This window comes from Anser brachyrhynchus, assembly GCF_964034855.1.
Source record: "Anser brachyrhynchus genome assembly, chromosome: 1".
NCBI lineage: Eukaryota > Metazoa > Chordata > Aves > Anseriformes > Anatidae > Anser > Anser brachyrhynchus.
Window position 1 is genome coordinate 120,934,707 of NC_137694.1, and position 14,480 is coordinate 120,949,186.

At 48.9% G+C, this 14,480-nt stretch overlaps 1 protein-coding gene across 1 annotated transcript; it reads left to right on the top strand.

Moving 5' to 3' along the window:
- The first annotated feature begins 5,164 nt into the window (after positions 1-5,164).
- RPL8 (ribosomal protein L8) lies at positions 5,165-9,545 on the top strand. Its single transcript, XM_080575481.1, has 6 exons — positions 5,165-5,278; positions 5,582-5,725; positions 7,074-7,215; positions 7,639-7,857; positions 8,966-9,081; positions 9,346-9,545. The coding sequence occupies exons 2-6, from the start codon at positions 5,588-5,590 to the stop codon at positions 9,502-9,504; spliced, it is 774 nt and encodes a 257-aa protein (XP_080431607.1). The 5' UTR covers positions 5,165-5,278; positions 5,582-5,587; the 3' UTR covers positions 9,505-9,545.
- The last annotated feature ends 4,935 nt before the right edge of the window (positions 9,546-14,480 follow it).

Consider the following 14,480-nt stretch of genomic DNA (forward strand, 5'->3'; position numbering starts at 1 on the left):
GGACAAGGCTCTCAGACATATGGTCTGATTTTTGGGTGGTCCTGTGTGGAGCCAGGAGTTGGACTCGATGATCCTTGTGGGTTCCTTCCAACTCGGGATATTCTATGAAATACTCGGGATGTTCTGTGAAAAAAATAACCATAAATTATTATTCCCCAGTACCTTCAGCGTTAAGACTAGAATTAATCTCGGTTTGAAACTAAAATAATGCAGAAGTCTTGTCGTGCCTGCTGTTCCAGAACAACAAATTCTGAAGATTTCTGATCGTCAGAAATCAGGTGCTTTTGTGTAAAGGCCTCTAGAGGTCACCAGAACCTAATTAATAAGGCAGAGCGAAGCCCAAATGGGAAGCGTAAATGGCTTTGTTTTGATTGAGACTTCACACCTTTGGGTCTCCCCTCTTGCAAGGAATCCAGCCATCATTAGACTGCGAATAACATCAAATGCCGGCAAAGCCGTAACCTCCTGGAGAGGTTTCACTACAGAGAAGCCAGGTCCCTTTTGTGTAAGAAAGCAGAGCCCCCAGCTTGGCATCTCTCATCAGAATCTCACCTGCACGCTTCTGTGACAAAACCTGCCCCGCACAGCTGGAGTCTGGGCTCCCTCGCCTCCCACGGGTGACGCCACACATGTGTAAGCCCAGTAAATGCCTTAAGTGTCACCAAACTGTGAGGGATGCCAGTTCGTTCCCTAGTGCTAATGCACAAAAGCAATGACTCAAAAGAGAGCGCTGGCTGTGTGTACATATTAGGTAATTGGTAAAGACTTTCCTATGTATATTTTTACCCTGCGAGTTATGATCTGAAAAGGCAGGAATCCCTGTAAAGAGTAAATTTGCCTTCCAGGTCACCCAGTGGTATTTCTACAGAGGAGGTTTATAGAGGATCTACAATTTAATTATGATTAAGTGGTTGCCGTGAGGCCAGAGACCTCATCTGCTTCGTGTAAGCGCAGAAGGAAAAGCTCAAGTAATTTTCTTGGAGCTCTCTCCAGGGTTGAGGAATGAGGCAGGCTGGGGAGAAGGGAGCCGGGTACAGCTGAGGAGAAATATTTATTACAAGACAGCAAACAGAAGCCGGTCCTTTCAGGAGAAGTTCCTCTGAAAAGAGCAAAGGTATTTGTTTTGGGAGCAGTCACTGGAATGGAGGCCTGTGGTGTCTCTCCAGAGGCATTTTTGTCTCTGAAAAGCCAGAAGAGTTGAATACAGCCAAGTGACCCATACCTCACAGGGTCACTACGAGTGGTGTGGAAGGCTACTGGGAGGGGATCCTCACACAGAATGCCTTCGCTGTTCGATGCAGGATACTGCCGGCCCAGGGCAGGGAAGTTTTTCAGGCTATGCAGCAGGAAGTGAGGAGGTGCCCCGTTAACTGTCTGCAGTCACTTCCACCTTTCTGTCAGTGGTCCTCCCTTTGCCTCAGTGGCAGCAGGTGGCTTGCACCCATTGTGTCCTGCTCCGGGAGCAGCAGCTGGCAGTAACAGGATTGCCCTGAGCGTGCTCGCCAAGATTAGCACGCATGTTATTTTTGCAGACTGGAACTGTGACGCCGCAGCCTGGCTGGACTCTGCGTGTCGGTTCCTAATCCCATGCAAAGCCCTGCAGAGGTCAGCCAGACCATAAACAGAGGAATGTGCCCACCTGAAGGAAACCAGGATTATTTTCATCGTGGCATTCCACTCCCAAAGAGGAAATGCTCCTAAGAGTCTTACGGCTATGCTTTATGTTCTTGCCTTTCACTTGAGAGAGATGAGTGGATAGAGTTAGGGGCTTCCCTTCTTCTCAGTTCCCTTTTCCAGGTGGGGTCCTGCAGAACCCTTGCTTCCTCTTCCCCCTCTCCAAACAGCAGTCTCATCAAAATTTCTCTCTGGTTGTCGTCTGTAACAAACAGAACACCGCCCCTTTTGGTATTTACAGTGAGATTAACCTTTAGCAAATTAGCCAGTGAGTGTCACGAAAGGATTAATTAAGACAGCACACCCTTGACTTGTTCCCACCATGCAAGCAGTGTGCTGAATTTGCAGCAGCATACCCATGACTCTGCCAAAAACCTTCCACAATGGAGCCCGTATTTTTTTTTTTTCCATTTTATGTTATACTGACAAATTGGCCAACCACAGGGAGATGCATGAGGAGGGGCTCTGACAGACACAGGCCAGGGGAAGCAGCTGTGGTGACAGACGACCTGGCCTTCCCTGACGTGTGTGCTTCACCTCTGCTGCCCTGGTAGCAAGGATGGGGGGGCCATGCCTCAGCCACCTCAACTTGATGTTGTAGCGTAAGCAGCCAAAGAAGGAAGTTGCTGCCAAAATGTCAGGCTGTGATGCACAGCAGCTGTGGTCTGGACATGTAGCCTATTTTGCCTAGTGCTGTCAGATTCGATCCAGCTTCCCATACGCGTGTCTAGGAGGAATGATGCATGCACACAGAGGCCAAGGCTTCTGGAAAGCCTTGGACCTCTGGCCTTTGCATAGCCGAGTTGATCTGTGCAGATGTGCTGGACGTGCCTGGGTTATGTGGACAGCTTTCTGCTTGCTGCCAGGCCTCTGAGAGCTCTCAGGGAAACGAGCAAGTTCCTCAAATTCCAACAGAGAACTCTGGTGGAAAAAGAGGCCTTCTCCAGGGAAATCCAGCATGCTGGCCCGGCCTCTGCTCCTCTTTCCACACAGCTGTAACTCCTGGCAGAGAGGCAGGGCAGACAGTAAAGGCAGTAACATCTTTAGCCAATGCGCCAGAGCTGACGTCCCAAAGCGCAAAACCTCAGGCCTCGAGGCTGCAGCAGGGAATGGTGACGGCACAGCAGCACTGCTGGTGGACGAAGCCAGGTGGCACCCACACGGGTAGGTGATGTTTCTCCATGCTTTGAGAAGCCCCATGTCTCACGCTGTGCTGTCTGGTGTGGGCTTGTCGCGCTGTGCCTCTGCCACTGCCACATCCTCCTCGTGCAGCAAAATCTCCAAAGGATGGGTTATGGGGAGACAACATCGGCCCAGGGAACGGGGTTTTGTGAGGAGGGAAACAGCCTCACTTCAAAACACAGCACCTCCACTGCCTCCTTGTCACTTGAGCAGCACAGTAATCATTGGTAGTGTCCAGGATTTCTTTTCCTTCAGCACCAAGATTCAAACAGTATCACACATCGTGACCTTGTTGAGACAAACCCTGTTTGGACAGTGTTTTTGATCGCAAATAGGTGTAAACTACTTCCTTGCATTTCTTCAGATCTGTCCGTATTTGAAGTTAATGCAAGTTAAACAAAATATTTAACTTTACTGTGAATTCAGTCCATACTTGGCTGGGTCAGGTAATATAATCCTCTCACTCCTTGATAATCAGTGTTTGGTCAAAGATGTCTCTTACAGCAGGAGAAATCAATTACAAAATTACACCGTCACTGATGCAGTTCTGATGTCTATTTACATTTCCTCCCTGGGATGCCCAAACTCTGTTGAGGCTAGAAAATGGGGGAGGCTTTCAGTTTTGCATCCAGCTATGCACCCTAAGGAAAACGTGAGCCCATGCAGAGGTGAGGTCCAGATGCGTACCGTTCCCAGCCGCCTCCTGGTTTTCTCCGACAAAAAAACACTAAGAGCTGTTTTGAGCGATAGTGGAACTGCAACCCTGGGCATGCAGCATGCTCCGACCCAGAAAAAAAACACGTGGCAACACAGCCTGAGGAGTTGCAGTGATACACACGAGTAGTAACAGTTCAGCATTACCAGGAGGAAGGGCTAAAACTGCATCCCTTGAGATGGTGAGCCCAGAACTCTTCACACCGTTGTGGTATGGACATCTCTAAAAATATTCAGAGTATTCAAAAAGGTGGTTGGGAGGAACAAGGGACTGTTCTGGTTTCGGACTCACTGTCCATGTTGCAGCACTGCCTTAGCTGCTATATGTCTGACCAAGCCCGTGATATAATTGAAAGATTGCAACTTCCTGGTGATAGCAGTGCAAGACTGCACCATGAATTAAATAATAATAAAATGAATACAGGGTATAGTTGGTGCAGGATAATAAAATTAATGAGTGTACTAAATCATTACACAACCATGTCTCTTCTTGTGTAATTGATTACTAAGTCCTTAATTAATTTGCTACACAGAATGTGAAAGGGGAGTGACCAATGCAATCTGCTGGATTTATGGGTATTATTTGGAAATTCAGGTAGTTCCTTAAGGCTTGGACTCCTGTCAGATTTAGTAGCAAAAGCTAACAACACTACTGCCCCCACATCTAAGGCCAACAGGAACCGTAAATCAAAATCTCAAGTTAGTCACACTCTGTGCGTCAATGTAAACCAAAATCAGCAGCAGTTTGTGGTAGTATGTCAAGCTGTAATCTGTCAAACGGGGCTTCGGCTGAGCAGCTGGCACGCTGGCTGTGTGCTGGGGGAATGGCAACCTCCCGCAGACAGCAGGCAGACAACGGGCTGTGCTGTCTTCAGCCACCGCGGTTAAATCTGACAGCGATCGTGAGTTGGAGCCCTCAGTATGTGGACATCCTGCCTGTAACTGGGGGTGTAACTCACGTTTGTCCTGACGATACTGATGTGGGAAAGCTTCGCTGTCAAGAAATTGGATGCTTAGGTTCAGTTTAAAGTGATTGCTTATGTGAGCCTACACTGCAGATTTGCCATGACCCAATCTCATGCAAAATAGCAGTAAAATAGAGCATCTGTAGTGAAAAGGTGAATTGGGTCAGCAGTGGCGATGTTTTTGGGAAGGAGAAGGGCTTGTGATGCTGAAGACCTAATGGGGTGTTAAAGGAGTTAAGGCACTTTCCATCGCACCTTTCAGGGCATGGCACAAACAGGTGAGGAGCACTAAGACAGTCGCCTCTGCTTTGCGCTATCTCCCAATTACGCCCTAACTAGTATTGGTAAAAATCTGACACAGGCAGCGTGAAGTGGCTGGAGGGTTTTTATTTTAAGTCACTTCCTAGCGTGAACAGCACAGTGCAGAAACCTTAAAAAACAATAAATAAATAAATAATAATAAATAAAAAATAAAAATAAATAAAATAAAATAAAAATAAAATAAAATAAAATAAAATAAAATAAAATAAAATAAAATAAAATAAAATAAAAATCAGCCACCAGCCCCCTCCTGCACGCAGCAGGTTCAGCACCGATGACTCTTGGCCCCTCCCCCCTCCCCCCCCAGCCGCAGCCGGAACCGCCCGGTTGCCAGGCAGTGACGTCACCGCCGCGCGCCGGAAGGGCCTTGGCGCCGCGGCGACGTCAGCGCCTCCTCCTTTCCCAGCGAGGCCGCAGCGCAGGTAGGAGCGCGGCCGCCATCATCCGCTGCCATCCATCGCCGTCCGGCCCCGCCCGGCGCCATCGGGCCCTCGGCCGCCCGCTCCGGCACTGCCCGGGCCCTGCCCCATCCATCTCCCCGCGCGAGCGGGCCGGGCTGCGCCGCGGATGGCCGCGGGCCGCGCTGCGGCCTAGCCGGGCGTTAATGGCGCCGGGAGGGCCGAGGGGGGAGGTGGGGGGGGAGGGAGGGAGGGAGGGAGGGAGGGGCGCTGCCCTGTCCTGCCAGGCGCTAACGGCCGGCACCGTCCCGCCGCCTCTGCCCGCAGGGCGCCATGGGCCGCGTCATCCGAGGCCAGAGGAAGGGCGCCGGGTCCGTGTTCCGCGCCCACGTCAAGCACAGGAAGGGCCCGGCCAAGCTCCGCGCCGTCGACTTCGCCGAGAGGCACGGCTACATCAAGGGCATCGTCAAGGTACGGCCGGGGGGGGCTGCCCGCGGGGAGGCGGTGCGCGGCTAAAGGGGCCTGCGGGCAGCGGCGTTGGGTGGCCTGAGGCCCCCCCAAACCTCACTGTAAGGGATCTGCGGTCCTGTAGGTTGTGCTTGAAGCGGGTTCCGTGTTGTATAGCTTTCTGGTGCTTCGTTAAATCTGTTCCTTGAAACATGAAACTACAAATCTATGGCTGCGTATCAATAGGAAAGTGGATAGGCAGCAGCACGGTTTTCTGTTAGAGCTTTGCTGATGTAGGAATATGAGCATGCTTCTGTGTCACCTAAAGACTTCTCTGGAATGCGTGAAGCATGAGAGGGGAGTTGCCCTGATAGCAGGTTGCATCGTAAAAAAATAAAAAAGCAATTATAAGCACAACCAATTGAAGCAAGGCAGTACTTCCACTTGGGCAGTGACCCAGTGTTTCAAGCAGTGTGCTGTAGCTGTTTTTCAGTTGTCAGTGACTGAGGCCCCAAGCAGTGGCACTGGGTACCTAGCTAGATGCCCCAAAACCTCGCCATTTCGTCATCCTTTCAGAACACGCTCATCTGCAGAGTGCAGGAAGGGTGGATTTTACACTTAAAGTAGTTGAGGTTGATGAAAGAAGGAGATAGGTAGCTTTGATTTAAACTTAAACACCTGAAGGTTTTGCCCAGCAGGACTGAAAAAAGCAGGAAACATGTTAATTGACACTAATGGAAACTGAGGTTTTCCAAGATAATCTACACGTCTGAGGGGTTTCATCACTTCTCTGTAGCCTGTGCATGGTTGTGTGATGGAATGTGAATGTACAAAGATTTGTTCTAGATGGACAGACATGACACTTTTCAGAGCAAAGAAGCAGCAATAAGTCTCTGCTTCCTCATTTGGGGGCTTAGATAATTTAGTATACTTAATATCAGCAGTTCAGAAACACTTCTGTGCTAAAAAAGACTTACAGAAATCACTGCGTTTGTCTAGCTCTGTCTCCACTGACAAATGCTAGCGTTTGGGCAGTTCATAGTGATGTTGGGCAGTTCAGTAACATCCTGTGGATAGGCCTGATACCTGCAGAACGTCAGGAACAAACCAGTTCGGATCTGGTCGCTTTGAAGCAGCACACCTGGCCGGAGTCATTATTCTGCGCCGCGGATACTCGAGGGGGCGTTCTTACGAATGTGAATTTGTTTTCAACTTACTCACCCCAGGAGAAATCAAGGCTCCTCTGAGAAAGGGGTCTCCTCGTGAGAATTACCTTAATAGCGATCATCTTCAGTTTTTGTAACGCTTTGGTTTCTGCAGAACCCGTGGCAAATGCTGTGAGCTGCCCTAAAGCAGGTGTCTGTTCCAACAGGACATCATTCATGATCCTGGCCGAGGCGCTCCCCTTGCCAAGATTGCATTCCGTGACCCGTACAGGTTTAAGAAGAGAACCGAGCTGTTCATCGCTGCTGAGGGGATTCACACCGGGCAGTTCGTTTACTGCGGCAAGAAGGGTGAGTTAAGGCTGAAATCGCCTTGCCTGAGAGGTTTCAAGAAGCATGAAGCAGGTGTCAAGTGAACACAGAAAATTCAGGATGCTTAAGTGCAGTTGTGAGCCTTTACAAAGCAATAGTTGCCAGTTGCTTTAACCAAACATTTCACTCGTGGAGATTGAAGTCTCCTCACGTAGTTTTTTTCCGTATTACTGGCAGTTCTGTCAAGTGTTCGGATTGTTAAGATGCTTACGGGCACGTTCTGCCTGCCTTTGGGTTACGCTGAATGTTGAAACGTGGGTTTTAACTCAGATAACGGGAAGTGCCGCTGCCTGTTGCTGTGGTGGTTCACGGCGCAGGGCCCCACGTTAAATAGCGCTGTAGTCTGAGTGCTGCCTGGCAGCCCGAGTGAAGCTGTCGCTGCTCTGTGGTTGCTCCTTGCAGCTCAGCTGAACATCGGCAATGTTCTGCCCGTCGGCACCATGCCCGAGGGCACCATCGTCTGCTGCCTCGAGGAGAAGCCCGGCGACCGGGGAAAGCTGGCCCGCGCTTCCGGCAACTACGCTACCGTTATCTCTCACAACCCCGAAACGAAGAAAACCAGGGTGAAGCTGCCCTCCGGCTCCAAGAAGGTGATTTCTTCTGCAAACAGAGCTGTTGTTGGTAAGCAGTGACAACTAGGAACTTGTCTTTTCCCTGAGCTTACGTACTGCCAAGCAAGCTGTCAGACGGGGCCACCTTCCCTACACTAGCTGCAGAACAGCAGAATTTAGAGGTGTATGTGACTGGACCCAGGGTTATGCACAGATCTGGTCTGAGCACAGGTGCCTAACGTGTGCCATGCCTACATAACTTCTGCTAGTGGGAACTTCTGAAATTGGGGGATTCTTTGAGCTAGTAAGAGAGCAGAGAAGTAGATGCTGATTGCCATTAAGCTGTAACGGAGCTTCTCAGCCTGTGAAATCTGCAGTTCTCTGGGAAGGTTAGGCAGAAAATGGCGTTGGTGGCTTCCTGATCTTGATGCGCTGACAGCCTGCAGGGGTAGTGCTGAGTGTGCTGAAGCTGGTGTCGGTGCTGTCAGTCTGGTGAAACGCTCTGCAAAGCCTGACAGCGAACAGAAGTACCACTGTTAGGAAGCAGAGGTTTAAGAGGTTTGTTCTGCACTTGACAGGCAGCTGAGAGATGGCTGCTGAACTTGGTCAGCAGATGACACCCGATGTAGTCCTGGGCAGGTACAAGGTGAGAAAACCATTAGATTCTGTACTGGTGAGACAGAAGCTAGCAGCATCCCTGCCTCCACATAGGAGACATCAAAATGCATCGTCTGTGGTCTGTTACTCCAATAAAATTGACTAAATAAACGCTGAAATAACAGGCTATTAAACCTCAAAGGACTTGCAAGCCCACTGAGCTCTTCCAGTTCACGCTTTTTTTAGTTGAAAAGCTGTGGTTATTGTGACCCAAGAAATTAGAGCAATAAAGCTGGAAATGCTTCAGAAAAAGTGTTAAACTCAGTGCTGCGTGTATGGATGGAAACGTGGTAATTAAAGATTGAAGATCACTTAACGTGCAGCTGCTGTTACATATTGATTTTGTCTGGGTTGGCTGGAAAACATTCATTTGAAAATACAGTTGGGATTATTTGAGGCTGGTCTTCTGAAGCTTATTCTTAGAACTGAATATTACTAGGAATTTAGAGTTGTTCTTAAGCGTTTTCTACCACATCCTGCTTGTTGTATTCGCATGTTACCATTTCTGTGGTGTATTTCAGGAATCGTTGCTGGTGGAGGTCGTATTGACAAGCCGATCCTAAAGGCTGGCCGTGCCTACCATAAGTACAAGGCAAAGAGGAACTGCTGGCCGCGTGTCCGTGGTGTGGCCATGAACGTAAGTCGACTTCCAATCAGTTTTCACTTCAACTTCTTACTGCTTAGGAAGGATTTGTTTGGTGTGGGGAGGAGTTGGGCATACATCTAGAAAGAAAGCCTCACTGCCCGTCCTGTGATTGCACTTGTAATTAGGGTAGTTACCAGCACTCAATAGCTTCTGCATTGTATCAAAACAAGCAGTTAAATTTCTTGTTTGGTTTATTGCTGCTGAATGTCACTTTCGTTGTTTGTTATATTCATGGCTCAATTTCTCTTTCCACAGCCTGTAGAGCATCCCTTCGGTGGTGGTAACCATCAGCACATTGGCAAGCCTTCAACCATCAGGAGAGATGCTCCTGCCGGGCGCAAAGTTGGTCTCATTGCTGCCCGCCGTACGGGTAGGCTGCGTGGAACAAAGACTGTGCAGGAAAAGGAGAACTAAAGACCCACTGTGGAGTTCAAAGAATAAATTTTTAAAACACGGCTTGTGTGAAGTCCAAGTTATCTGTTGTTAAAGTGCTGCTAAAAGAGGGGTAACGTGCAACAGGGCAAGGTGCGAGCAGAGGCAAGGTAGCTTTCTCTACACTACCACCTCTATACAGACGTGGGCACAAAAAACAGGCCACGTATTCTTTCAGCCGTCGCTTTCAGTCTGTAAGCTGGTTCTGCAGGCTGGAAGGGTGCTTTCTGTAGGTGCTCATGTGCCTGGATGCCTCTGAGGCCTGCACTGTTAATGCTGCCCTCCTTGTCCTGGTTGCTTATGCCTGAGAAAACACTACAGGCTCTTCAAGAAATCCCTACAAAGCTACTGCAGCAAAGGAAAGCAACATTCAGGGGTGTGTGTTCCCTGCCTGCCTGCTACGTTGGCATCGCATCCAGGTTACCTGACACTGACTCACTTGCAGGCTTCCTCCAGTCACATCTTTCCCTGTGCTGTATCAGCTCCGGGGTGGCTGGAGGTGCTACCAGAACGGACAGGGATTCCTCCGAGGGCTAGACATTCCCAAAATGAGGTGGTGATCCTTTGAAAGACCCACGATAGAGGGAATCCAAACACATCTGCTCCTCAGAGCAAAATGTTCTTTTCCCCCAGAGGTTCAGGGCACTTCACCTGTAATTCCAGTGATCCTGAAATGCCAGAGCCAGACCTCGATATGCGAGTATGGGCTTACGTTGACGGACATCCAATAGAAGGCAAGAAGAGAAATATTTTTAATATCCACCACCAATACCTGGCCACATGACTTGAGAGTATAAGGTGAGTTTAAAAAAAGGCACAACCTCACACCTTGAAGAATGACACTAGAGCACATTTGGGAAAATTGAGAAAGCAAACTGATAATTGTTTATTTTTATAATCCAACTAACGTCACGGTTTGTGAAAGCTGATTGCTTCATGTTTCTACCGTGAGGTCAGAAGCCCTTGCTTATGTCTGCGTTCTGACACGGAGCTAAATTCAAGACACAATCTCCCAAACAAAATCGGAAGAAGAAAAGCAGTTACAGTATTTAGCGGTCAAATGACCGACTGGGCAAGAGCCAAGCTGAGAGGTCACGGTGCTTCAAATGCATCAGGAGTTAGCTTGTGAGAGAGCAGGCCGTTAAGGCTGTCGGTGCAACGACCTGCCAGCACCAACCGCCTTACGTGCACCTAGAGGCCCCTCAGCAGCCACGGCTTCCAGCCACACCCTTGGATCGAGTCCATTCTCACTCCAAACAGGAGCAATTGCTCTGGCCGCACATAACAAAATTGGACTTCAATAGTATTTATAAGCCTCCAACGTGCAGCAAACTTCTTTACTGTTTGCGTCTTATGGGCTTCAGTACGCACAAACTGCTTTGCATTCCAACTGCTTTGGCGAGACGCCTGCCTGGAAACAAAAGCCGGGGTTGTGAAAAGTCCTCAGGAAGCTGTTTCAAAACTTTGTTAATCGTGCTAAGCAGGGAGTGCATGCACTTAAACAAGTAATAAAGCGGTTCTTGGGGCAACACATATTTCAAAAAACACAGGACAGGAATCCGCAAACTGAACTAGAAGAGCAGATAAAAATCAGAGGTGAAATTTTATGTGAAGTGCTTGTAAAAAAAAAACCTGTGGGAAGCCCGTGTGCACGTGCACACAGGGCAGAGTTTATCACAGCCACAAGTGCCAGGCTGCAGGAAGCCCCCCATCAGCAGTAGCGTGCCACAGGGATGCTGAAGATAGCGCAGAGGTCACAGAGTCAACCGGGAGCCCTCAGCCCCTAGGGCTTTGGGCCAAGCCCCTTGGCACACAATGGAGAGGCACAAACAGAGCGGCCTTTTAGGGACGCAGTAGGTACCTACACGCAGGCTGCCGGAGATGCAACAGGCCAAAATATGAAAGCGCAATCTCAGAACTTAATTCTTTCAGAGGGGAAATCACTCCAGAGATTTTCGGTCCGGTAATGTGTAATTTACCTCCCACCAGACCAGGCTGCCGAAAACCCCACCCAGCCTGGCCTTGAACACCTCCAGGGATGGGGCACCCACAGCTTCTCTGGGCAGCCTGTGCCAGGGCCTCACCATCCTCTGAGTGAAGAATTTCCTCCTAATGTCTAGTCTAAAATCTCCCCTCTTTTAGTTTAAAGCCACCTCCCCCGCCCCCTCAGCCTTGTCCTATCATTGTCTGCCTGAGCAAGAAGTTGCTCTCCATCTTTTTTATAAGCCCCCTTTAGGTACAGGAAGGCCACCGTAAGGTCTCCCCAGAACCTTCCCTTCTCCAGGCTGAACAGCCCCATCTCCCTCAGCCTTTTATCACAGGAGAGGTGCTCCAGCCCTCTGATCACCTCTGTAGCCCTCCTCTGGACCTGCTCTAGCAGCCCCACGCCTTTCTTGCGCTGGGGGCCCCAGAACTGGACGCAGCACTCCAAGTGGGGCCTCACAAGGGCAGAGCAGAGGGGGAACCGGTGGCAGGCAGGAGGTGCAGCTGAGCGGGGTAGGGTCTCCTCCTGGATGTATGCTGCAGAAATCTGCAGTTAAGGCATCACTGCACAGAAGAGCTCCTCCGTTCAACCACCATGGCTGGAAAGATCCTCAGTGCAGGCTCGTTGCTTTCAAACAACAACAACAAAGTGTAAACATAGCAGCACTGAGTGGGACTCTGACCCCAATTTCCAGCCTTGTTTGGTATTAGCTCCCTCATGCATGGCACACAGGTGCCACCCAGATCCAGTGCTGCCAAAGCTGAAGATGCTAATAGAAGTGAATCAGAGAACGGTTTGGGTTGGAAGGGTCCTTAAAGATCATCTAGCTCCAACCCCCTGCCACAGGCAGGGACACAGTGAAGCCTCATGCAACCCCATCTACCCTCCTTCCTCTCCGTGTGCTGGCTGGCCACCAGCAGGGTGATCCCTCCGCCCCAGCTCCAAAACCCCCTCTGCGCTGAGAAGTTCCTGGCCACGGGCAGTAGGAGAGAGAAGCGCTAGCCTGGTGGCGAAAGGGACGACGTCTTTGCTCCTGGCTTTATTGAAGCTTTAATACAAAAACACTTTGGAATGTAAATTAGCAAAACAAACACAAACCTTGTTCAATAGAAAACACACAGCACCCTTGCATTTTCTTGTGCTTCTCCAATCCCCATGACTCACCATATGCTTTTATATTCACGCCTAGTAATTATATTTTAAATGTACATCATATTCAGCAGCCTCTTGCTCAAACCAGCCGTTACTATCAGTGTGACAGATTACACATCTGATCAGCTCATTTAGCTTATATCCAGGATACTTTGTGGACGAATGTCTCAATTCCCAGCCCTAACGCAGCACAGAGGACATGAACTACTATACATACAGTCAAACATCAAAAACTACAGCCCTGATTATTAAAATGAAAAAAAAAATAAAAGGGGGTGGGGGAAAAAGGGAGGTAACCTCCAGTAATGATCGGCAGGGTTACAAAGACATCTTATTTTGGAAGAAGTCCTGAATTGAAGTAAACACTGTTAAAAGATTTTAAGTATTCTTGCAAGAATTTCGATGGTTATTTCCAGTATACAGCTTTGCAAAACCAACCAAAAAAAAAAAAACCCAAAAAACATATCAGTGAAGCACTAACAATCTTTGTTTCAAGGTGCTTCTCCTTTCCACCTCCTGAAAGACCAAACAGCGTTGTCTCTATATTTTTCTGAGGCTATACAGTGAAACACTAAGCCCTAAGCATCAACAAGTACCACGAACTCTTTCGCCATGATGCAACACCTCGTTAATGTTATGACCCCTCTCTGAAGCACCACTTCACCAGCACCTCGGCAGACAGCACACAGCTCCAAATTGTGCTGAGACACACACGGCAGGCTCAGACCTCCAGGGCTTTCTATGCCACCACCTCCCCGTGCCACCAGGATGCCTGCGAATTAACCGCCTGCCTTCGATAAACCCCAGGGGTCGGTGCATTTCTGGAGGATCCACAGCACACCAGCGATGGGGAAGGAGAGAATACCAAGGAGATGCGAGAAAACTGTGCAAGGTAGAAAAAGGTCAGAAAAACCCCATCCAGAGAGTTTTGGGAAAAGAACAGCGTGAAACAAACTTCAGCAACAGAAAGTATAATGCTGACTTTGTGGTGTTAAAATTACTAGGTAAGCAAGTATCAAAAACAAGAGAACTGCTTTGGGCTGTATTTTCAGCTAATGTAAAAACCACAGGAGCCCAAATTTTGGAAGGTTTCAGGGAGCTAGGTGATCAATAAACCATTATATATTTTACAGTTTCTATATAGGTCAAATTAAAAATTGGCCTTTTTTTGTCCTGTGGCGTTAATGAATTCTGAGAGAAATATGAGAACAGAAAACATTTATAGGAGTCACCACTTTTTGTGCTGTCTGCATCAAAAGCTTTCTTCTCCCAGCTGAGAACAAACCCCCGGTGGTAATGATCTGTTGGGATCCATGCAAAACTCTTGAATTCTTCTTTCTACTGCCATGCCAATGCGCAGGGAGTTCACATGCACGTCCACTGCAGTGGGTCGCATCAAAGGAATGGAGAGCTGTGATAAACTTGGGTGGTTTACCTGCTTCCACAGATGTGGTATATATGTGTATATATATATTTTTTAATTTAATATTAATACTACAAATTCTCAACCATTTGCCATTGGCTTGTATTTTCGGTCATACGTCTTCAAAGTGAGTGCCACTAGCAAACAGAGCAGAGCAGAGGTTTCCATCAGCTCTCCATGACACCCACCGCAAGCTCATTTTTTGCGATAGCCCCTGCGGCAGGTCAGGGAGCACACCGACAGCACACCGACAGCACACCGAGCACGCCAGCTCCCCAGCAGCCTACCTCAGCTCCTCAGCAGCCGTGAAGACCTGGTAACACCCAGGAGTGTTTCCATGCAGCAAAATCCTCCAGTGACTACAGCGACCACGTCAGTCTTTTGATGCCACGATAGATT